General features: G+C 42.5%; 1 protein-coding gene across 1 annotated transcript in view; it reads right to left on the reverse strand.

Annotated features, from left to right (window-relative positions):
- The window catches only part of LDLRAD4 (low density lipoprotein receptor class A domain containing 4), a 301,736-nt gene that overhangs the window by 145,066 nt on the left and 134,739 nt on the right, over positions 1-21,931 (reverse strand). The window contains exon 4 of the mRNA XM_081952764.1: positions 11,722-11,862. Coding sequence (XP_081808890.1) covers positions 11,722-11,862 — 141 coding nt within the window. The remainder of the gene's footprint in view (positions 1-11,721; positions 11,863-21,931) is intronic.

The following is a 21,931-nucleotide window of genomic DNA, read 5'->3' on the forward strand; positions in this document are numbered from 1 at the left end:
GACTCATATCCTGCAGTCCTATCTTTTTTCAGTCAGATCCTGTCAAATCTCTTCCAAGACATACTTCTTCAAGGAATCTAGGTCAACTCCCAGAGGTACTCTCATGACACAACTTGCTGGTTAAACCCCTGACAAAAGATAAACAGAGAAACATAGTTTGCATCAAGAGAATTGGAAGTGGAAGGAGGGGGACATAACTAAGGCAGAATATCAGCAAATAGCCCGAGCCTGTAAAGATGAAGTGAGGAAAGCTAAGGCTCACAATGAAGAAAGGCTTGCCACAAAAGTAAAAATTAACAAAAAAAGCTTCTTCCAACATGTTAAAAACAAGAAAAAAGTTAAGGAAACAATTGGTCCATTGCTAGGAGAAAGTGGCAAGAAGGTGACAAGCAACAGGGAGAAAGCAGAACTATTTAACTCATGTTTTGCATCTGTCTTTACACAAAGGGATAAAACAGTCCAACCTATCAAAAGCAGCACCACAAAATTAGGAACACAAATTGAAATAGGGAAGAAAATGGTAAGTGAGCACCTGTCTACCCTAGATGAGTTCAAATCACCAGGACCGGATGGATTACACCCCAGAGTTCTGAAGGAACTAGCAGACGAGATCTCAGAACCACTGAATTATATCTTTCAGAGATCCTGGAACACCGGGGAACTACCAGAGGACTGGAAAAGAGCTGATGTGGTTCCCATCTTCAAAAAAGGGAAAAAATTAGATCCAGGAAACTACAGACCTATCAGCCTAACCTCAATACCAGGAAAGATTCTGGAAAAAATAATCAAGCAACGAATTTGCGAACACCTAGAAGCAAACAAAGTAATAGCCAAAAGCCAACATGGATTTGTCAAAAACAGATCATGCCAGACTAATCTTATTGCATTCTTTGATAATGTGACAAAATTAGTGGACCAGAGGAATGCCGTTGATATAGTTTACTTGGACTTCAGTAAGGCTTTTGATAAGGTAGACCATAACCTACTACTAGATAAAGTAGAAGAATGTGGGTTAGACAGCATCACCACCAGATGGATTGGTAACTGGCTGACCAACCGCACTCAACGTGTAGTTCTCAATGGAACTGCATCTACATGGAGGGAAGTATGCAGTGGAGTACCCCAAGGCTCTGTTTTAGGCCCAGTACTCTTCAACATCTTCATCAATGATTTGGATGAGGGAATAAATGGGGAACTCATCAAATTTGCAGATGATACCAAGCTGGCAGGAATAGCCAACACTCCAGAAGATAGGCTTAAGATACAGAAGGATCTTGACAAACTTGAACATTGGGCACTATCTAATAAAATGAAATTCAATGGTGAAAAGAGTAAGGTTCTACATTTAGGCAACAAAAACGGAATGCACAGGTACAGTATAGGTGATACCTTACTCAGTAGTAGTAACTGTGAAAGGGATCTTGGAGTCCTAGTGGACAACCATTTAAATATGAGCCAGCAGTGTGCAGCAGCTGCCAAAAAAGCCAACACAGTTCTAGGCTGCATCAACAGAGGGATAGAATCAAGATCACGTGAAGTGTTAATACCACTTTATAATGCCTTGGTAAGGCCACACTTGGAATACTGCATTCAGTTCTGGTCGCCACGATGTAAAAAAGATGTGGAGACTCTAGAAAGAGTGCAGAGAAGAGCAACAAAGATGATTAGGGGACTGGAGACTAAAACATATGAAGAACGGTTGCAGGAACTGGATATGTTTAGCTTAAGAGAAAGAAGGACTAGGGGAGACATGATAGCATTATTCCAATATCTCAGAGGTTGCCACAAAGAAGAGGGAGTCAAACTATTCTCCAAAGCACCTGAGGGTAGAACAAGAAGCAATGGGTGGAAACTAATCAAGGAGAGAAGCAACTTAGAACTGAGGAGAAATTTCCTGACAGTGAGAACAATTAATCAGTGGAACAGCTTGCCTCCAGAAGTTGTGAATGCCCCAACACTGGAAGTCTTTAAGAAGATGTTGGATAGCTATTTGTCTGAAACGGTATAGGGTTTCCTGCCTAGGCAGGGGGTTGGACTAGAAGACCTCCAAGGTCCCTTCCAACTCTACTATTGTATTGTATTGTATTGTATTGTATTGAATTCAGGATCTCTATCTAGTCAAACATGCAAGAGGAAAGAGAATAAAGAAACAATGCCTTCAACAGCATTATTATGTTAAGTACAAAACTGCTTCTCAGTTTCTAGCAGAAATTCCAAATTGAAGCTTTCCTTCATCACTGTTACAACAAACAGAAAAGGGGGTTTGCCATATTTTGAATTTCTGTTCATCATGCTTCTAGTAAGGACAAAGAAATACTAGAAATGCTCAACATTATTATTCTGTGTTATGATTCAGTCCACATCGATACCACTAAGAAAATATGCAAAAAGTGTCAAAACTCTATATATGGAACTTTTCCTATTTCTTCCCACTTCTGAAGCATTAGCAGATAAAAGGATCTGTTTTGTTAATATAGTACATAGATAAGGCTTACTTTTATTTTCTTTGTACAACCTGCTTTCTACAAAAACAAGCAGAATCTTGTTTTGGCCTCAGTGTAATTCAGCAATAATGACAGAATTGCTCCTGGTAAATCTAATTGCACAGGTAAATGAACAAGATTTATTTCTACTTTATTATTCTACCTTTAATGTTACAAATTATATATACAAATTATATTTTTTCCTGACTATATACTTCCTACTTCATTATCAACCAGATTAGAAATATAAAATATAAAATTCTAAAATAAATGGTCTTCATAATAAAATAATAACATTAATCTGACAATCTGAAATTAATGCAGCTATTAACTGAGATTAAAACCAAACCAAGCTAAAGAAGACATTTTTTTCAATTGCATCCCATTCCTAGCTCCTATTTGTCTTTTTTTTGGGGGGGGGAGGGGGAGAAAACTACCCCCTATTTGTCTTTTTTGAGGGGGGGAAAAGAAAAATACCCCCTATTTGTCTTTTTTGGGGGGGGGGAGAAATCAGACATGTCTGAGATATTTATGTTTTGTTTTTTTCTTGTTTGGCATTTAGGCAGTGGGGATGCTCAAAACAACTAGCAAAATCTATCCAGCATTTTATTATGACTTCCCAGACACATTTATCATAATATGATACCTGTTAGGTAAACAATTAATGAAGGCAGATTACCTAGAATGACTATCAGGAACGTACAGTCTAATTATACCAGCCTCTCCTAAGAAGAAAATAATTCAGTAAATTATTGCTGTTACTTATCAAGTGTAGGTTTAAAAGGTAGCTAAAAAGTGCTGTGCACACTTTTTATAGTAATATCAGATCACTTTTCTGCTCTCCATTACTCCACCTACAATTATGCTGAATATTTCAGCAACAAATCGTTGAAATCAAGATTTATAACTGCCTATAATTCTGCCCTATTCTTTCTCCCTAACATCTAGTCATAGATAAGTTTCAACTGAAATAGGTTTTGACCTGTTATCAGTAACAGAGGGCCATTTCTCAGGCCTGATGAAGCGTAATCTGCATTGATTGTTATCTGATTAGAAGAGAATGCAGTTTGGCTTCCCCCCATTACTTAAACCAGCATCTCACTGTTCGTCCTTAGAGACTACAGCTTCACTCAGGCAGAGAGTGTCTAGACAGTATTCATGATCCATCTGTCTGGCACAGCCAGGCTCATGGCAAACTCTATTAGAACTGGATTTTTTTTCACTCTTTCTCTCTCATTCCTCCCCCAATATTTTTTTCCTCTGTGAAGCATAATCTGACACTGAAAATTACTATCATTGTTGCAGTTCTTAAAACGGCAGTGTCAGACTTTCATTAACATCTATGCCAGACGGCTACATATTGAAATAAATGGAAGAGTAACCCAAATAAGGGTCAGCCCTTCATGCAGCACTCCTGAAAAGAAAGGAGGGAGGGAGGGAGGGAGGGAGGGAGGGAGGGAGAGAGAGAGAGAGAGAGAGAGAGAGAGAGAGAGAGAGAGAGAGAGAGAGAACAGCCATCTATCTCATACAGGGGTGGGTTCAGCAGGCACTACTGCCGGTTCACTCGTGTTCAAGCCATGCACAAGTGCGTTCTGTGCACGTGCGCGAATGCACAATGCTATTAAAATTGTTCTGCGCATGCGCAGAACTGAAAAACAAGATGGTGGCGCCTATGGTGCCACCCGGAGCACCGGTTCAGGGGCGTGGCAGGTCTGGGGCACTGCTGGTTCCAGCGACCCAGGCAGCCAAACCACTACCGGTTCGGCCAAACCAGTCCTAACCGGTAGGAACCTACCACTGATCTGGTATAGGTAAACAGTACCTTTCAAAACCTCCCTGTGTAAACTACATGCAGATAATGTCCTCATTGTACTATAAACATGTTCTAAATCCTTTGGAATGTATTATATCTATCTGGAATATTTAAAAGGTGCTTAACCTACAAAACGTATAAAAATATACAAACATTTCCACAAAATTCTATTAATGCTGCATCTGACATTATGAAAAGGATTCACAAAATTTAGGGAGTAGTGTATGGTGTAGTTTTCAAATACATCATCCACAGTGATAATAACAACGTGATTATTTTACACTTGCTTTTTAACATTTAAGTACTTGAATGGAACCATAATTTTATAAGCTAAGATTTTCATTCCTACTTATACAACCTGGCTACATTTCTGAACCATAAAATGTGAGCAAAAAATCATGTTACATTTATCATATCTGTGAAATCCATTGTATCTCCTGGAGCAATGTCATGAAATACAGGCTGAATTAAAATAATGTTGGCATAACAGCGTCAATATTTTTACAAGAATATTATTAACAATCTATAGGGTTTCATAGTTAATAAGTAGAGGGTAACAAATCTCTGGACAAGATTTTTTCTCTCTTTCGCTAATCTTTTTAGCAAATTAATAAGCTATTTTAAATTATTTAACATTGTCAATAAATCTTTGGCCTTTCACTTGAAACTTGATAATCCTTGCAAAAAAAAATTATTATCTGGTTATCTACCATCTCTTATTTATTTGACCAAATAAACTACCATCCATCTATCTACTTCCCATTTATCCTTGGTCAAAATAAGTAACTTCTTATTCATTTGAGTTTTATAAAATGTTAATATAAACTACTTCAATTGGATGCAGAATATACCTAAGATTATTTTAGTATGAAGTAATGCAACAGACAGTATAGCTAAATTTTACTGATATATGAGCAGAACTCTTACTCATCAAAGATTTCTTTTGTAAATCAGCAAGGAATTGATGGTGCTTCTTACTCCAAGCACACAAATTAACTCATGTACAGTGAACAATGGCAATACAATAAAGGTGCAAAGATTTCTTGCAGAATTATTACTTTGGGCTACAAGGGCATGGAAGAGAAAACATGCGATTAGACAGTAAATTGAGTAAGACAGAATTCTCAATCAATGTTTTGAATTTACCAATCTGCAATTCAATCATTTCTTCCGTACAGCTATTCCTATTATCTGTATTCTCAGAGTCTACATGCTGTGACCCAGAATAGAAAGCGAATTTATATTCCCCTACAGTGGGCAATATGAAAAAAAGCTATAAGCCCATATTGACATATTTGCTTTCCTTGCATCCAAGTTGCAAAGAATATTGACTATATCTCTTTGTCCCAAATTTTCTATGGTCTTAATAATAGATCACGGCAATCATTTTGAAATGTCAAGTTTTACAACTATTAAAGCATAATGCACCAAATGTGGCAAAACCCACTATGATAAATCCTTACCACTTCTGTCATCAGTATATTTGGTTGTTAAGTACTCCACACAAAGGATATATCTAATGCAAAAGTACAGAATGCTATAATTAAAGTAACTGTAACAATGCATTAATTAATTGTGCTGCTGAATGAGCAGTATTTCACCTCCCTTGTAATTTAAAACTGCTGGGCAAGTTGTTCTATCACTGCACCTGGCCCAATACTATCAACATGTGGAATGCTTAAAAACATCTGGAATCTATTAATGCACAAAATCTAGCATCCTCCCCAATCTGGCTTCATGCCAAGAAAGCCTACATGAAAAGAAGCTGGAAATTTGCAATGTTCTCTTTGGTGGGAAAGGAGGTGCAGCAGAAAAACACTCTGCTCAACACTGATCAGCAAGATAAACCTTTTGAAGACCTCTATAGGAATGGTCACAAAGGAAGATTGGGTGATGGAAACACGAGTAGCACTCAGTTGCATGCATCCAACTGAGCAATAGATAAGGATGGAGAATAAATCTGTGTCTATTAATCTATAGACATTTGAAGAATTCTACCATTATGTACAATTGTAAAACAAAAAGCTCCTACTCAATATATTAGTTTACAAAAAAATTATTAACATATATTTTGTTATTTAGAGGCAAATGAAATCACTTCAAATTGAAAAGGTATTCTACAAATCTAATATAGGGAATCCTCGATTTAAAACAATTTGTTTATCAATCATTCAAAGTTATGACAGCCATGAAACAGCTGATGACTGATTCTCATACTTATGACTGACTGTCATAGTGCCTCTGTAATCATGTGATCACGATTTTGGAACTTGGCAACCAGCATGTGTTTACAACCATTACAACATTCCAGGATCGCGCAATTCTCATTTACAACTTTCCTAGCGGGCTTCCAGCAAGCAACATCAAAGGGGAAACTGGCAGGGAAGATCACAAATCACAATTATGTGATGTCTTTCTTAATGACTACGGTTTAATTTGTTTAATGATTGTGAAAAAAAAGGGTAATAAAATTAGGTGCAATCGTGTGATGCCTCAATTAACGACCACAGCAACAAATTTTCCAGTCCCAATTGTGATTGTAAGTTGAGAACTACCTGTGTTCAAATCTTTAAATGCTTTAGACACATCTACATTTTGGGTCATAAGACAATTGCAACTCTTTGTTAAAAGGACTCCAGTGTAACTCTAAAACCTAGAATTAAAAAAAAAACAAGGAAGCATGGAGATAGTGGAAATACATCAGTAAGCATTTCCAGTCAGGTGTCACACTAAGGTAAAATCCATTGGCGGAAATTCAGATTTGCAGCAAGAGAAATACAAAATGGGACAGATTCCTTATTCCTTCTCAATGATGGAATATAATATGGAAATTCTCTCAGCTAAACTAGCATATGAACACAGTGCAAGACCATGGTCAGAAAACTTCTTTGCTAATATTGCCATCCTGTGAAATACCCAAACTTGCCATTTTCATTTTGTAAAAACCAAACAGCATCATGTATTCAAGGTTTCTTCTGCAAGGAAATGACATGCTTTCTCAGTTACCTTCCAGTCTATTAGGCGTTTTTCATCTCTGGTACGTTATAGGAACTCATGATTCCACACTGTCATCCCATTAACACCCAACAATTAATTTACAGCAAAAGGCAAGATTTGTAGATCAGACAATGTACACACAAATTCTGATTGTTAATAGCAATTGCACTAAGACTTAAACACCACTTCACAGTGCTTTACAGCCCTCTCTAAGCGGTTTACAGAGTCAGAATATTGCCCCCAACAATCTGGGTCCTCATTTTACTGACCTTGGAAGGATGGAAGGCTGAGTCAAACTCGAGCCGCTGAGACTTGAACTATCAAACTGCTGGCAGTCAGCAGTTAGCAGAATTAACCTGCAATACTACATTCTAACCACTGCGCCACCACAGCTCTTAAGGTTAATGTGATGGCTGTGACACTAGAGCTCTATGTGCTTGTTAAGATGCTCCAATTAATTCATTTTTAAACATACTATACATGCTCATATATAAGCCATCAGCGGACAAGCCAACCCTTGAAATTTTAACCAAAATATCATGAAAAATGACTCACTCGCTAATAAATGCTCAAATTTTTCATATTTTAATGTTTACAATTAGTATGTTGTTTCATTATAATTTGGTTAAAAATTGAAGGTCAGCCTATCCATGGATGGGTTTACATACAAATATATACTGGATATGTGGGTACTTTTAAAAAGTACTATGTTGCCGCATATACTCACAGATTAGCCCATCTGCTGATAATCCTAAATCAATTTTGGGAGACTATTTTGGCACCTAAATTTTTTTGCTTATCTGGAAATATATATGATATTATTCAAAACAACCTTTAAAAAATCCTTGAACAAAAACATAGGATTTCTCTTCAATTCAGCTACTAAATTCAACAGGTTTGTATTCTACTCTGAAAATAGAGATTATATTGTCTCTTATTTGTTTGCCTGTGTTATTAAATGTCTTATAAAATATTAATCTTCATTATTTAAAGCATCATTTAAAAGAAAGTCACTATCTTATATAATATTTTTGAATAATATGAAGGAATGCTTACTTTGATGCTAATCAGAAAGGCTATATTATCATGGAATATATATCATATTACTGTGTTTCCCCGAAAATACGACATATCTGGATAATAAGGCCATGCCACATTTTTCTGTTGGGCAAAAATATAAGCCCTCCCCCACAAATAAGCCCCCTGGACAACCACCCACCTCCGGCCAGGCAGAGTGCCTCTCACCAACCTAGCGGTATCCCGAAGGTGCCAAGCCGTGGGAACCGGGGGGGAGGCAAGGGTGATCACATTGCTTGGCGCCTTCAGGATACCACTAGGTTGGTCAGCAGCGCTGTGTCCAGCTGAAGAGGGGGGTTGCCAGGCGGCTGCTCTCTTGCGAGTGGGCTCCCAAAGAGCCGGGCACAGCCTCAGCGGCGAACGGTTATGTTGTGCTGTCGCAGCAGTGCAACACAACAGCCATGAAGCAACTACGCTCACGAGCAGCCTCCCAACAAACCCCCTTTCCAGCCGGGCACAGTGCCATTCACTGACCTAGGGGTATCGCCAAGCCGCGTGAGTGCCTGTTCACCGCCGCCCGGCTCCCGTGCCTTCGAAATGCCAGTGAATGGCGCTCTGCACGGCTGGAGAGGGGGGTTGCACGAGCAGCTGTTCCGCTCTCGCTCATGCGTCTCCCAGCCACACAATGCCCTGGCCCAGCTCTCCCTGCAGAGCCAGGGCACCTCCACTGCTGCCGCCGGCACCGCCGCCATCCCAGCATGGCTTTTTTAGCAGCTTCCAAACTGAGTCTTCTGATGGTGGCCCCTCTGGGTGTATGCTCTATGGTTGTACGCTCTGCCGGCAGCTGGCCCACAACCATAGAGCGTACACTCGGAGCGGCCACTGCCGGAAGACTTGGTTTGGAAGCAGCCAAAAAAGCCATGCTGGGATGGCAGCGGCGGCAGCGGCGGCAGCGGAGGTACTCTGGCTCTCCGGGGAGAGCTGGGCCAGGGCATCGTGAGGCTGGGAGGCATGTGAGCGGGAGCAGAACAGCTGCTTGCGCAACCCCCCTCTCCAGCCGTGCAGAGCGCCATTCACTGGCATTTCGAAGGCGCCAAACCGCGGGAGCCGGGCAGCAGTGAACAGGTGCTCACGCGGCTTGATGATACCCCTAGGTCAGTGGTGGGCAACCCGCGGCTCGGGAGCCACATGCGGCTCTTTACACCCTTTAATGCGGCTCTTCTGTGTGCCGGGTGCCCGCTCCCCTCCCTCCTCTCGGGCTTCGGAGGGAAGCTTCTGCAAAAGCCCAGGCGAGTGACAACCAATTTTGGTCCTATGACTGCAGAATGCTGCAAAATACCATAAATGCAGGACAGTTGTTGAGTGTTTCAAATGTGATTGGAACACTCAACAAGGTGACCACAGTGTGTGTGTGTGTGTGTGTGTGTGTGTGAGTGAGACAGACAGACAGAGAGAGGAACAGAGAGAGGGAGTGAGGGAGGGAATCAGAGAGAGACTGACAGACAGACACACACACACACAGAGACAGAGAGAGACAGAGAGGGGGAGGGAGGGAGAGAAAGATAGACAGACAGAGAGAGAGACACACACAGAGTGAGTGATTAAGTGAATGAGTGAGAGACGGACACACCCACATACACAGAGTGACAGAGAGAGAGGAAGGGAGGGGAGAGAGACAGAGGGAGAGACAGAGACAGACACACACACACACAGAGTGAGTGAGAGACAGACAGACACACACACACACACAGAGTGACAGAGATGGGGGAGGGAGGGAGAGAGAGACAAAGAGCCAGAGAGAGAGAGAGAGAAAGAAAAAGAAAAAAAGAAAGAAAGTGGGAGAGAGAGATGAAATTAAAAACAACAACATACAAACCTGACTTACTCAAACTATCCAAGGAAATGCAAGGCCAATGTTCACATTAGTGGTTGTGACTTTGTCAGTCAATGTCAGGATGTAATTTTCTCTACATTGTAAGGCAAATTTTACGGAATTTAACGTTATCGATAAATAATATCGTTCTAAAGTTTTTGTTTTATTAGTTGTGTTATTTGTATCCTCCCAACCTATGTGGATACTTGCATGCAGAATATTCTCAATAAAAACTTATTGAAACTAAAAACAGTGTACCATCCTATGTATTTTCGGTTTTAAAAATGTGGCTCTCAAAGTAAATTTCAATTGTGGTTTTGGCGAGATTTGGCTCAGTTGAAAAAAAAAGGTTGCCCACCACTGCCCTAGGTCAATGAATGGCACTGTGCCCAGCTGGAAAGGGGGTTTGCCGGGTGGCTGCTCGTGAGCGTGGTCGCTTCATGGCTGTTGTGTTGCACTGCTGCGACAGTGCAACACAGCCACTCGCCCATGAGGCTGTGCCCGGCTCTTTGGGAGCCCGCTCGCAAGAGAGCAGCCACCCGGCAACCCCAAAACAATAAACCCTCCCCTAATAATAAGGCCCAAGCCATATTTTGTGGGTAAAAAGAAAATAAGACCCTGTCTTATTTTCGGGGAAACACGGTAGAATTTCTCTGCATTTAAAACTTATGAAAATATGGTTTATAATTATATCAAAATAATTAGTAGCTGTAGCTGGGCAGAACTGGACAAAAAAAACATTAAATGTACATCATGTTTTAGATACTGTATAAGCCATCCTGTAAATACTTAGATTTTCAGCAAAATTAAAACTGGACAAAATCCAAAGGACCCTCTTTAAGAGTCTGAAACAAATTACTTTCTCTGTTTTAAAAGGTCAAAAATCTACATATATCTAATGGCAGACAATATGTATGAGAACCAGTCTAGTTTTACTCAGTCCTTCTGTCAATGGGTGCTAATATTTGGCTGCTTGCCACATGGATACTCCTACTCCACCAAGATAATCCTGAAATCTCTATCACTGACAAATTGTTAGCCTCTTCTGTTTTCTGAATATTGAGCATAGTAGCATCTATCGATTAGCATGAGAAATTAGTGCTGTAAACCAGTGCTCTCCCCCACCACCACCTTTTGGGCACCAGGGACCGGTTCTGTGGAGAGAGAGGGCCAGAGGGGGTGTGGTTTCATGTGCTGCCTGCATCCTGAGTATGGAGCTTCGCTTGTTTGCGTGGCCCGGTTGCTGGCATACTGTGGCCCGGTGCTAGTCTATGGACTGTGGACCCCTGCTGTAAACAATTAAATTCCCAGTGCCTTCTATTTTGCTGAAAATTCCATGTACTTTCATGTAATTTCATGTAAAGTATAGCAACTGAGAAAGAAAATGATAAATCAAAACTATTATATGTTTTATATGTTGTAATAACTACATACAGCGACCAGTTTCTACTTCAATTCCAAGATCCCCCAACAATACCAGCAATAAACAATAAATATAACAAAATTCACAGCAAACTGTATAGCTGGCAAGTACTCACAGCTGAAGATGCTTGGAGGTGGGTGTTCAGTTACAAGTAAGCAGTTCTCTTCATCGCTATTATCCCCACAATCATTCTGTTCATTACAGAGCAGTGAGGCACGATATAAGCATTTGCCACTGGTGCAGGTGAATTTGCACTCTGAAAAGGTACACAATAAAAGGAAAGCACAAATGAATACAATCTATTTTCTATTTCATTGTATATCAGATCTGTAGTCCGTAATACAACTTACCGGTACTCAATACACATGTAAGTTATGACAATAAAGGACTTTTCTACTCATTTGATCCTTGAACATGAATGTTAAACTACAATACAATTTAATAATAATTTAAGTGGCAGAAGAAATGTCAGCATAACCATATTCATCACTAATACATTAGACATTTACAGTCAACAAAGTCTGATACCCACACATGAGTACCACTTATTTTCCTGGCTTGTTGGTCGGCTTCTCCCAATGCATTCAAGAGTTGTTTAAATCTCTTGCTCACATTTATTACTTGCTTACTGACTATTCATTCAGTAGCTATTCAGTACTGCAAGGCCCAATGCAGGCTACATGGGAGTTGGAGCTGGGAGAGCCAAGATCATGATCATTGAGTTGGATGACTCACTTAATGACCATTAGAAGACTTGGTCTTAGAATTAGAATAACTCTATTGTCACTTTAAATGTTCACTAATCGACGTACATTAAAAAGAAATTTTGTTGCACATAGCTCTTAAAGGGTTACCACCAATATACACTATATAAACATGACAAAATAAATAAAATAATAACATAACGTACACCCACATACCCACATATGTTATATGACACACAGAAGCAACACAGTCTAGTTCGGATGTATACATGTATATGGTGAGAAAAAACGAATCTTGAGAGTTTACCAGACAGATGGCATAGCTGAACAAATCTGATAGTCCTGCTAGAAATACTTCGAAACCTCCTCCCAGAGGGGAGCAACAGAAACAGACCGTAAAGTGGGTGTGAGGGGTCTCTAATAATGCATTGAGCTCTAAGCATATAGTACTTATAAGCAGTATCCTGAATAACAGTGATTAAAACACTCACAATTGTGCTTCTGTAAAACGTGGCCAGGACAGAAGGAGAAAGATGTGCTCTCCCCATCCGACGCAGGAAATATAGACACTGTTTTGCATGCTCATTAAGGATGATGTGTGGAGAGACCAATTCAGTTTGTTAGTTATCTACATCCCCAGATATTTAATACTGTTGACCACCTCTACAGCTGCATCCTTGATACTGAGTGGAGTATGACTATGCTGTCTCTTTCTAAAATCTACAATGATCTCCTTTGTTTTATTAATATTTAGAACCAGGTTACTTTTATTGCACCAGTCCACCAGAGCCTTCATCTCTTCCCTATAAACACCTTCATTGTCATCCTGGATAACACCCACTACTGCCGTGTCATCCGCAAACTTCACAATTTGATTTGTAGCAGATTGACACAGAAGTTGTAGATCATCAAGGTGAACAGTAGTGAACTCAAGACACAGCCCTGTGGGGAATCTGTACTCAAGGAGATGGAGTTGGAAACTTTTCTTCCCACTCGCACAAATTGGGACCTATCAAGAAGGAAATCAAGCATCCAATTACATAAAGGAGTATTAAAACTTAATAAGCCCAGTTTGTTCACCAAATGCTGAGGAATGATTGTGTTGAACGATGAATTAAAATCAACAAGCAGCATTCCCACATGTGTATTCTTCTCCTCCAGGTGTGCCAAGCTAAGGTGAAGCACACAGGAAAGTGCATCATCTATAGAGTGGTTCTTCCTATAGGCAAACTATAATGAGTCAAATGTAGGGGGGAAGGCATGAAACCATATAGTCCTTTACCAGTCTCTCAAAACACTTCATCATTATGGAAGTGACTGCAACTGAATGGTAATCATCAAGGAATGTGATTATAGTTTTTTGGGGCAGTGGTACAATGATTGGGAGGAGGAGCTTCCGGCGATGGCGGTCGCCTGTTTGAGCTCCTAGCTTACCGTGGAGCGCCCAACAGGGGTAGGAGGTTGCCGCTAGCCCCCATGGCATCGGGGGGCTGAGATTTGGATAGCCCGACCACCCTGGAGTGTTTGGGGCTTGTTTTAGCCCACCAGGGGTGGTCGGAGAAGCTTGGAGGCAAAAGGAGCGGAGCGGAGCGGAGCGGAGCGGAGCCGAAAAGCCGAGGAAGGAAGCTGTGAGGCAATGGCGGCGGCGGCGCATTCACAACCGCGCAGCGTGGCGCAAAGTTTGAAAGAGGAAAGGGGAAAAGGCAAGCCAGCGGCACCAGAGAGGACGGGGAGGCAATGGAAGCTCTGGAGCCGCCTTACAACACCAAAGGACACCAAAGGACACCAGAGAACATTGAGGACACTGAGTGGTGAGCAGAATGGGGGGGCAGCAGGGAACGGCATTGGGAGATGGCTGCGTTGTTGGGTGTGTGGAAAGAACTGCAGCCAGGGACTCCCCCATAACAGCTGGCCGTATCCTGGCTGCTCCCAGGCTCCCGGGAACTTGCTCTGGTGTCTGGATAATTTTGGAAGCGTTTCCCCAAACTGCTGCGAATGTTAAGAGAATTGAATGTTAAGAGAACTGAGAACTGAGACGCCGGATAGGGGGGTCAAGGTGAGGATGTTAGGAATCAGTAGAGAAGAAGAAGACCTAAATAATGGTTGGGGATGACCTGGAACCAGACTGCCCAGACTAGACTAAGACTAAGAACAGCTGGGCTTAGAAGGCCACCCTCCATTTACTAAAGAACCTACGTCTGTAATTACATCTACTTTCAACCACCTTGATTGTTCCCCATTTTTTATGATCTCTCCACCTGCTTCACCTCTACTGGAAATATCACCTTCACGTTCTGGAAATACTGGGAACATTCTCCCCCCCAGCTCCTCTTTAACATCTTTAACATCTTCGCCTCCGGCTATTAACTATTAACTGTTACCATCTGCACCTTACCCAATTGGGTTTTAATATTTTACCAATCTACTCAAGGCTAGACCTGCTCCGCCTGCGAGAGGCCCCTCTCTCGCAGGTATGGCCCCTGGCGCTTTCAAGGGCCTGCCTTGATGACGGGTTTGTGAACCCCGAGAGGTGGAAGAAACGGAAGCTGAGGGGCTTTTTATCGAAATGTTTTACACTGTTCTTAGGGGGTTCCAGGGAGGGGGGGTAACCAGGCCGGGAGAGAAGCCAGCAACAGTCGAGCAGGTGAGTCAAGGAGGGGAGTGAGCGGGGTGGGGGGGAGAGGGAACAAGCTATTCCAGTAGAGGGTTGTTTTATTACATCGGTCGTTGGGAGGGGGGGAATGCGAGGATAGGAGAAAATCACGAGGTCGGTTGGGAGACCGTGGCTGTTGGCTACGCCCGGTCGTTTGTACCAACCCCCGCAGACTGGGTGGTCAGGAACTACAGGGCCAGGGCATGCGGCTGATGCTGTGCAACGCAAGGTCCGTAACCAACAAGGCCCCCCTCATTAGTGAGTTGATCTCCGAGGGGGAGCTGGACCTTGCAGGGATAACGGAGACCTGGTTGGGCCACGAGGGTGGTTTACCCCTTGTGGAAATGTGCCCACCAGGTTTCCGTGCATTCCATCAGCCCCGGGCCCTGGGTAAGGGTGGCGGGGTGGCGGTAGTTATTCGGGAGAGTCTAGAACCGAGAGAGTTCACTGTTCCTCAGATACCCGGTTGTGAGTCCCTAGGTGTTAAATGGGGCCCAGGGAGGCAGTTGGGCCTGCTGATTGTATACTTGGCTCCTCGCTATACATCAGCGGCCCTGCCCGAGCTCCTCGAGCTGATCTCAGAGATGGCAGTTGAGATCCCCAGGCTTATGGTCATGGGTGACTTCAACCTGCCGTCGACGGGAGCAGCATCTGAGGTGGCTCGGGAGTTCATGGCTTCCATGACAGCCATGGGCCTGACCCAACTAATTCAGGGCCCCACACACGAGGGTGGTCACACACTGGACCTTGTTTTTGTATCTGAACAGTGGACAAGTGATCTGGGAATAGGGGATCTAGTTATTACTCCCCTGTCATGGTCAGATCACTCATGTCTCCGGCTCGACTTCCCTGTCGCTACCCCTCACCGCGAGGAGGCGGAGCCAGCTCGTCCAAGCTGGTACCGCCCCAAGCACCTGATGGAACCGGAGAGGTTCCAGACGGAGCTTGGGCCACTACCTGTAGCCCTGACCCGCGCTCGGTCGGAGGACCTAGTGGCCGCCTGGAATATGGCGGTGGCTGGGGCCTTGGACCGGGTTGCCTTTGCGACCTCTCCTGCGGCAGCGATCCGCCCGAGCCCCTTGGTATACCGAGGAGCTGAGGGCGATGAAGCGCCATAGGAGACGTCTAGAGAGCAGGTGGAGGTCCTCACGCTCCGAGTCTGATCGAACACAGGTAAGATCCTATTTACGGACCTACCTTGTGGCATTGAGAGCGGCCAAACGTAGACATTGTGCCGCTCTTATTGCGTCCGCGGATAACCGCCCTGCCGCCCTGTTTAGGGTGACCCGCTCCCTCCTATCACAGGGGGCACGGGTGGCGCCCTTGCAGGGTAGAGCAGAGGAGTTTGGGGAATATCTGCAGGACAAAGTTGCTCAGATCCGGAGCGGATGGGCCCCCTCCAGTGGCACGGACGAGCCACAGTCAACAGTGAGTCTTGTAAGACCACTCTGGGAGGAGTTGCGTGGAAGGCTGCGACCCACCACATGTTTAATGGACCCGTGCCCCTCCCGGCTGGTACTGGCATCCTGGGAGGTGACACGAGGCTGGCTTCTGGGCCTGGTGAACGCTTCATTGGGTGAGGGATCCTTACCAACTGCCTTGAAAGAGGCGGTGGTGAGGCCCTTACTCAAGAGGCCTTCACTGGACCCAATGGAGCTGGCTAATTATCGTCCAGTCTCCAACCTTCCTTTTTTAGCGAAGGTTGTTGAGAATGTGGTGGCGCAGCAATTTCCACGACACCTTGACGAATCCGAATATCTAGACCCACGCCAGTCCGGCTTCCGACCCGGACACAGCACAGAGACAGCCTTGGTCGCGCTGGTTGATGATCTCTGGAGGGCCAGAGATAGAGGTTGCTCCTCTATCCTGGTCCTATTAGATCTCTCAGCGGCTTTTGATACCATCGACCATGGTATCCTATTGCGCCGGCTGGAGGGGATGGGAGTCGGAGGCACCGTTTTACGGTGGTTCGGCTCCTACCTCTCCGACCGGTCGCAATGTGTGTTGACGGGGGGGCAGAGGTCGACCCTGAGGCCAGTCACTTGTGGGGTGCCGCAGGGGTCGGTCCTCTCGCCCCTCCTGTTCAACACATATGTGAAGCCGCTGGGTGAGATCATCCGTGGTTTTGGGGTTGAGTACCACCTCTACACTGATGATACTCAGCTGTACGTTTCAACCCCAAACCACCCCAGTGAGGCTGTCGAAGTGATGTCCCGGTGTTTGGAAGCCGTCGGGGTCTGGATGGGGGACAACAGACTCAAACTCAACCCCTCCAAGACTGAGTGGCTGTGGCTACCGGCACCTCGGTTCAGTCAGCTAATTCCAACGCTGACCATAGGGGGCGAGCAGTTGCCCCCTGTGGAACGGGCGCGCAATTTGGGTGTCCTCCTAGATGCCCGGCTGTCAGTGGACGATCATGTGGCAGCCGTGGCAAGGGGGGCGTTCCACCAGGTTCGCCTGGTGCGCCAATTGCGCCTCCTCCTGGACCGGGATGCCCTACGCACGGTCACTCATGCACTGGTGACGTCTCGCCTGGACTACTGTAACGCTCTCTACATGGGGCTTCCCTTGGGACGCGCCCGAAGACTGCAGCTAGTCCAGAACGCAGCCGCGCGGGCGGTCATGGGGAGTACCAGGTATTCCCATGTGACACCGCTCCTGCGTGAGCTGCACTGGCTGCCTGTGGTCTTTCGGGTGCGTTTCAAGGTTTTGACCACCATCTTTAAAGCGCTCCATGGCATAGGGCCCAGTTACCTGCGGGATCGCATCATCCCACATACATCCCAGCGGCCAATTCGCTCTCACAGAGAGGGGCTTCTCCTGGTGCCGTCCGCTAGGCAATGCCAGTGGGCGACGCCAAGGAGTAGGGCCTTCTCTGTGATGGGCCCAACCCTCTGGAATGACCTCCCCCCCGACATCAGAACCACCACCGACTTCCGCTCCTTCCGGCAGAAACTAAAGACTCACCTGTTTCGACTGGCTGGCCTGGCATAATTTCAACGCCTATCTCCTGGCATTTATATTTTACTGGTTTTTAAGGGTATTATTCTAGTCTTAATTTTATTGGGTATTGGGATCTTAATGTCTGTTTATTTTAATTATTTATTAGCAATACAGTCCTGCACATCTTTTATCCTCCTCTTATGCATCTATCCATTTTATATTTGTATATATATATTTTCCATGTAGTAATTTTAATTGTTTTAATTTTGTTCTTTGACATGGACTGTACACCGCCCCGAGTCCCTTTCGGGAGAGGGGGCGGTCTATAAGCGCTAATAAATTGAAATTGAATTGAATTGATTGTGTTAAAACATGATGTAACCACTATTACAACTTACAACCAAAATTCCAAACTCAGTTGTGGTCATATGTCAAGGACTATTTGTCCTGCTTGTTTTGTATTTACTGTCAATCACTACAAGATACGTATTTGTTTACCATCCTCACAGGAAATTGCAAACATATGGGTAGAATTATACTTCACAATCTGAGTCCAGAGCTACTCATTTCTTTGCACTGAGAGCAAATTTCAAGCAAAGCAGGGATCCCTGTAGAGGCAATTGAAGGGGCTCATGAGATAGTTTCCCATTTCTTTCCTGGTCAAAAAAATGCTCTATTTATAAACAAAGGTTTGAATCCACATTTAACAAAATTGCACTAGGAAAGAAAGGAGACAAGAACCTACATTTTCAATTCTTTTTTTTGCCCTTGTTCTCCAGTCCCTTCTGCCCTGAAGGATTAGTTATACACCACCCGGAGTCACTTGCTCAAGAGATGGGCAGCAATATCAATTAGATAAATAAATTGGGGAGGCACTTCAGAGACACAAGAGAAATGATACTGGAAGTTGCAGAAGAAGAGCAAATAGTAATCATTTCCCTATTCCTGTCTACTTCATTTTATTTTGATGGCTCAAAGGAAAGAGCTTTTCTGTTTAAGGAAGGCCAATTTAAATGGTGGGCAGACCCCCAAAACTTCTATTGTTTCAGACAGTATACGAAATTCAATAAGCATGCAAAGCTCTTTTCATTCCATGCCTATTAAGTACGCTTTTCATTCATATGGGGTTCTCAGTTGTTTTACAATTTCCGCTAACCATTCTCATTACTGTATTGCTAAATTTGTGTTTCAGGATTTTTCTTCATTTTATAAGTTTCCTCACCTGAGAGAGAGTAAAATCAGAAGATGAATTGTAGAATTTATCTAGAATTACAGAAAATATTCATCAGAAGTATATGCTGTATATGCACATAAAAATAAACCTCAGTTTTTTCTGTATATATTATATTTGATCTGATCCAGCATAAGCCATGTTTGGTACTATATCTGTTTGGAACATATCCTACTTTGAAAAGATATAATTATTAGTGGCTCTACTAATCTTTTTTTATATGTAATCTGCAATAATCCAACCAGGCCTATGCATTTGCCCACTTTTAAACAATCCAGATTGCAATAAACTGGAAAATCACAATACAGACAATACACTACTTACAAACAGGTTAGATTCTGAGAAGTAGTTTGTAAGTCCACTTTGTTCACAAATCCAAAGAACCATAAAACAATATGCAAGAGAAAGTCAGTTCTAATCCATTCCTACCTTCTCCTGACTTCCAGAACTCTTTAGCCGAAGTTGCAGACAAGTTCATACTGACAAAAGTTCACAACTTGAAAGTTCATAAGTAAAATAATGCTGTAGTTGAATATCATTTTTCCCATTGCATTAAAAAACAAAGTACACTATCTAGTCCAAGAATCCAGGAAATACCATGATTCATTCATTCTCCTCCAAGGCATGTTGCTTCCTATATTGTATACAAATTGGACTTTTGTGATATGTGTTTTTTAATGTTGTACGCCGCCCTGAGTCCTTTGGGAGAAGGGCAGCATATAAATCCAATAAAACAAACAAAACATTTAGGTTCAACAGAAAATATATGGCTGCACACTGTCCTAGAAGGTTTAGCTTTCCCTATTTAACATTTTCTAGCGGTAATAGCTGAATAATTAAATGATGGGGTTTTTTCCTCCAAAAATAAAGACCCCTTAAATTATTTTATGTTGTATTTCTTTTTTAAAATGCTATAAAAACAAAAGAAAAAAGCAAATTTTTTAAAAATTCAAAAATCAGCCATTTTTATCTATCTTAATAAATATTTAAAAATAATTGAGAAAATATTTTATTCTAAAGATACTTCTTTAAATCTAACTCTATATTAGGCAATATGCCTTGTCAATAATTTAGCCATAGAAGGTGACAGCATTTCATCAGGACTGCTGATCTTGAAAAGCTAAGCATGGCTGAATCTGATTGGTAGAGGGATGGGGAAAAACCCCCAGGAAACCTTACAGATGTACGTAGACTAGATTGAGATATTAAAAGAAAAATCTCAGAAATTATGAATGGCAAACTACTTCCGAAATGTTACCAAGAAAACATGGGGAGATATCCATGTAGATTTAAGGAAGACTACTTCTTTAGCAGGATTATTGATTATATATTCTAGAATTCATTTTCACAATTTTATTTCCATTATAAACTGACTTTTCCATGTTTTTAAATTCCACAGATAAGGTTCAAAGGGACTGGTTAGCAGAATCACTATGTGGAAAATGGAATATGGAAGAGAAAATATGACCTTTTCAATTAATGTTCCAATTCTTAATAAATATTGGCTTACTATCATCATTGTTCCTTATGGTTATAAACATGATATTAAACTGTATATCCAAATGTGGGTTCTATCATTATATGCTGAATTATCAACATATTGTCTTTAAAGAAGACAATTATTCAACATTATAAAAAAGCCATTCTGGATATGTACTGACTTTGGGAATGAATAAGAATATTGTTTTGTGTGCCATGTTTCAGCAATTTATATCAAAATTAAGCTAAATGATATCTTTTGAATACAATATAATATTTTTCTTTTGCATGCATTTTTTAATCCATTGGGAATTGTTATTTCAGAAAATATTTTCCCATTTGGCAAAAAACAAATTATAACAATGCTTATCCTTAAAACAGTCACTGAGAAATAATTTATTCAAAGCAATTCTTCTCAGTTAAATTTGCCTCTGCCTTTTTTATACATGCCTTATTATCCACAATGGTTAATTATTTTCTTCTTTGTCCTGCACACCAAATTGATTACTTCCACCAGTATAAATTGCAGCTGTGAGGACTCCAGTCAGGGTGGGAACCATAGCAGAGAGCAAGGTGTTATGCATTTTTTAAAGAAAATACGGTCATAAATCAGAAGAAAAACAAGGTTAAAATACAAAAAGGCCAGCATGTAGACCAGAGGTGAGCTTCACATATGGTCATTTAACAACCTGTTCGCCTAGTGCAGAACCAAAAATGTGACTGCTCGTGCGCCTTCCTTGCTTCCACGCGGCTTCAAACACACGGCAATTTCATGCACTCAGCTTCCAGCACACCTTCTTGGGCAGCTGCAGTGAGTAAAGCGCATGAGGTGTGGAAATCAGCTGGGCTGCATGGGCGGGGCGAGCAAGTCAGAGAGTGAAATATATAGGGCTAGCACCAGTCTGGGTGGGCAGGCTCAGCCGGTGGTTGGAACTACCGGTTCACCTGAACCAGTTTGAACCAGCAGCAGCCCATCTCTGATGTAGACCCAGATTAACACCTGAAACTAGCATGTCCAGAGATATAATACCTGAGGATATAGAAACAATCCTATCACCTGGTATGCTAACAATGCTGTTAGGGACAGCCAGTGACCTTGAATTACACTGTCAAGGAAACTAAAGTTAACTAGCAATTGAACCTAATGACACACCAGAGAGATCTTCATAAATTGAGTTATTACGCAGCTAGTCTAGACAGGAGAAGGTGGGGAAAGAATTGGGTGATTCAATTTTTAAAGATAAGCCAGCACGACTGTGGTTTATAAATAACCTTTCAAAGCTATTTTGCTTCCTTCTTCAGTTTCAAGCCATAA

Source organism: Natrix helvetica, assembly GCF_964273705.1.
Source record: "Natrix helvetica genome assembly, chromosome: 4".
In the NCBI taxonomy this organism is placed as follows: domain Eukaryota; kingdom Metazoa; phylum Chordata; class Lepidosauria; order Squamata; family Natricidae; genus Natrix; species Natrix helvetica.